The sequence below is a fragment of the Emiliania huxleyi genome, assembly GCF_000372725.1.
Source record: "Emiliania huxleyi CCMP1516 unplaced genomic scaffold EMIHUscaffold_492, whole genome shotgun sequence".
Classification (NCBI taxonomy): domain Eukaryota; phylum Haptophyta; order Isochrysidales; family Noelaerhabdaceae; genus Emiliania; species Emiliania huxleyi.
Genome location: NW_005198305.1, coordinates 45,911 through 49,117, shown reverse-complemented (window position 1 = coordinate 49,117; position 3,207 = coordinate 45,911). Strand labels below are relative to the sequence as shown.

Sequence of the window (3,207 nt, the reverse complement as noted above, 5' to 3'; positions counted from 1 at the left end):
GATATTGTGCAATGGTTAGTCTCTACAATATATACACTGACATTGAACCTCCCAGAGCTCGTCCCGGTCCGTCACGGCCATCCTCGGCCTCCGGAGGGCCCCCGGCCGCGGCGCGGTGCGGCGGCGTCACAAATCCGACCACAGAGCACCGGAGAGAGAGAGAGAGAGAGAGAAACCGCCAATGGCCGTTATCCGTTAGTGCGGACGTCGCCGCGGCTGGCCTCTGCCGCGGCGGCTGCTGCGCGCACGCGGCGGCGCCGCTCTCTCGCGAGACGGCTGGCGACGCGGCTCGCCGCCGACGTACGGTGCGCTCGCCCGACGGTCCGCAGCGTGGCGTGCGCGGCGCTGAGCGCCGCTCTGCGAGCGCCTCTGCGCCTGCACTGCCTGTCTCTGTTGGTGCTGGTGGTGGTGGTGCTGCTGCTGCTGGTGCCGATGCTGCTGCTGGCGCGGCGCGGCTGTGCGACTGGGCTCGACGCGCGCGTCGCGAGCGTCTGACGCGGCGGGCGGCGTCGGGCAGGTGCGCTTCTCTCTCGGGTGGTGGTGGTGGTGCTGCTGCTGCTGCTGGTGGTGCAGATGCTGCTGCTGGTGCGGCGCGGCTCTCCGACGCGACTCGATGCGCGCGTCGCGGCTATCTGACGCGGCGGGCGGCGTCGCGGGCGGCAGCGATCGCGGCTCGACGGTGGAGGTGGAGGGTGGTGGCTGTGGTGGACTTTGAGTTTATTTCATGGTGGAGTACGGGGACCGGGGGGTCAACCGGGAGGCAGGGGGTTCAACCAGGCGACGGAGGACCGTGGGCCATCGCGGGGACCACTCAGCCCGGAGGGCGCGGTGGAAAGATCCGGATGGTCTCACCCGGTGGGAGGCACTGAGGCGTCTAGGGCGCTCCACTCTACCTTAAGCTCCTGAGGGGCGCGTGGTTCTAACCACGTAGTATGACTACAACCCACCACAGACACCCTCCCCCACTCCTCACGTGTGTTCACACCCTCACCCTCTCCTCTCTCCTCTCTCTCTCTCTCTCTCTCCTCTCTCTCCTCTTGTCTGTGCTGTCTGCCTGACTCAGGCACTCAATCTGCCGATGCGTGATTGTGTGTGGGCTGCTCCGAGGGGGCCCTCTGTGCGATCCGACGGGTAGGGGGGCTGTGCCCGGGCGGTGTCCGGTGTGGAGTCCCCTTCTGATCCCGCCTGGGATGTTGGGTGTGAGGTTGTGGCGGCTTCGATCCCAAGGGGGGGAGCTGATCCCACTCAATAACCAACTCTCAGGGGCAGTAGGTGGGCGAGCTTCAGGCACGCTCATCTCGATCGTCAAGACGTTGCTACGCGCGGTCTTCCGCGGGGGGAGCTGCGTCGACGGGTGCGGGACCGCGGCGCAGCCAGTGCCGCGGCGAGGCCTCCGGCTGTTTGCGGCGGGCGGCTTGCTGCTCGCTGCGATGGCGAAAAACTCGTCTCGCCACACGCCAAGGGCTTATGCTCTGGCGAGACGTGAGGCGCATGCGCCCAGGAGGGGAGGGGGCATGTGTAACGACACTGCTAGAGATGCCTTTCGGGGCCCAGAGATAAAACTTCTGTGATGCCATGCGTGACCTAGTAGTGTCCCCAGCTATGGGCGTGTCCACGTTGGAGCCAGGTGTGGTGTGGGCGCGAGAATAGCTCCGCCGTTCATGGAGGCAACCGATGCGAGTCGACTGGTGTGTGTCGTCGTGGTTTCGTATCAAGAATTCTCTCTCTCAGAGCACCGGGACGCGGTCGGGCGATCTGAGGCCCGACTAGGCGTATGCATTGCCTATACAGGGCTATCACCTGGACGCCTGCGGCGCCCGTGGTCAGAACCTGCTGTTCACACTTGCACAGACTTTGATTCAACAGTACCCTACCTCATTGAGGTGCGAACCCTCCCGCTATGGCAAGATCCACCTTAGTCAACCAGCAGGCACGAGGGGCAGTCCTGCTAATACATGGCAGATGACAACCTCCTCGACGGAGGGCAGCGCTCTGACGAGCAGCACGAAGACGAGCAGCGGGCAGCAGAGCCTCCGCGCGGACTGCTGCTCATCGGGGTGTACAGCGTTCTCTTCCTGCGCTATGTCATCGCCACCTTCCTTTCCGCCTTTTTCACGCCCGTCGCGACGGCGTGGGGCATCAGCGGCAGCTTCAACGGGCTCATCTTCGCGGCGTACCCGGCGGGAATGTCGCTGACGTCGCTGTTTGCGCCGCAAATCGTCCAGCGGCTCGGCACGCGCACGGCCATCTCACTCGGGCTGCAGCTGACGTCGGTGCTGACGCTGGCGTTCGGACTCACTCCCGACGCGGTGGACGCGTGGGGCGGCGAGACGGCGCAGTACAAGTGGGGCTTCCTGGGCTTCTACTGGCTTAGCGGGCTGCTCGGCTCGGTCGCGGAGAACGCCGCCATCATCCTCGCCACGCAGCAGTTTCCAGACCGGCTCGGCACGGTGATGGCCTCCATCGGCACCATCTCCGGCGTGGGGTGCATGGTAGGGCCGGTGGTGGGCGGCGTGCTCTACGACCTGCCCGCGGACGGGAGCATGGGCATGCGCTTCCGCTTCCCCTTCTTCGTCTGCGCCCTCGCCTCGCTCGCGCTCGTCTTGCCGCTCCGCGCTATCATGCCCGCCGGCGGCATCAGCAGCGACGGCGCTGGTGGGGAGGGAAGGGCCGAGGACACGCCGGGGGCGGGCGGGCGGGAGGACGCGCCGGACGAGCCCGTCTCGCCGGCGACGGCCAAGGCGGGCGCTGCTGAGCTCGGCCTCGAGGACGTCGCTGCCGGCGGCGCCGGCGAGGCGCGGAGAGGGGCGTCGGCTGGCGCAGTGTGCGCTTCTCCACTCTGCGGCGCGTCGGTGCTGCTGGGGCTGGGCTCGACGATGCTGTCGGGCGGCGTGGTCGCCACGCTGGACCCGACGCTCTCGTACCGGCTGAGCGCGCCGCCCTTTTACGCCTCGGCCTCACTCGTCTCCTTCGTCTTCATGTACTCGTCCGTCGTGTACACCCTGTGCTCGGTCCCGATCGGCAACGCCCGCCCGCCCCGGCCTGCGCCTCCCCGCCTCGCCTCACCCCGCCTCACCCCCCGCCCTGTCGCGCTAGGCGGGCTCGTCGACCTCTTCCCCTCCTCGTCGCGCTTGTACAAGGCGGTTACTGCTTCCGGCTTCGCCGTCCTCGCGCTCAGCTTCGCGATCCTCGCGCCGGCGCTGCCTC

General features: G+C 67.4%; 2 protein-coding genes across 2 annotated transcripts in view; both read left to right on the top strand.

Moving 5' to 3' along the window:
• Positions 1-1,889: 1,889 nt before the first annotated feature.
• Positions 1,890-2,755, top strand: EMIHUDRAFT_459390 (hypothetical protein; the record flags this gene model as incomplete). The annotated part of the gene is made up of 2 exons (XM_005767461.1): positions 1,890-2,655; positions 2,742-2,755. Exons 1-2 carry the CDS (start codon positions 1,956-1,958, stop codon positions 2,753-2,755), a joined length of 714 nt encoding a protein of 237 aa, XP_005767518.1. The 5' UTR covers positions 1,890-1,955.
• Positions 2,756-2,949: 194 nt separating this feature from the next.
• EMIHUDRAFT_445673 (hypothetical protein) overlaps positions 2,950-3,207 on the top strand; it is a 1,254-nt gene continuing 996 nt past the window's right edge. Inside the window, exons 1-2 of the mRNA XM_005767460.1 lie at positions 2,950-3,021; positions 3,097-3,207. The gene's annotated coding sequence lies outside the window, so the exon portion shown is untranslated. The remainder of the gene's footprint in view (positions 3,022-3,096) is intronic.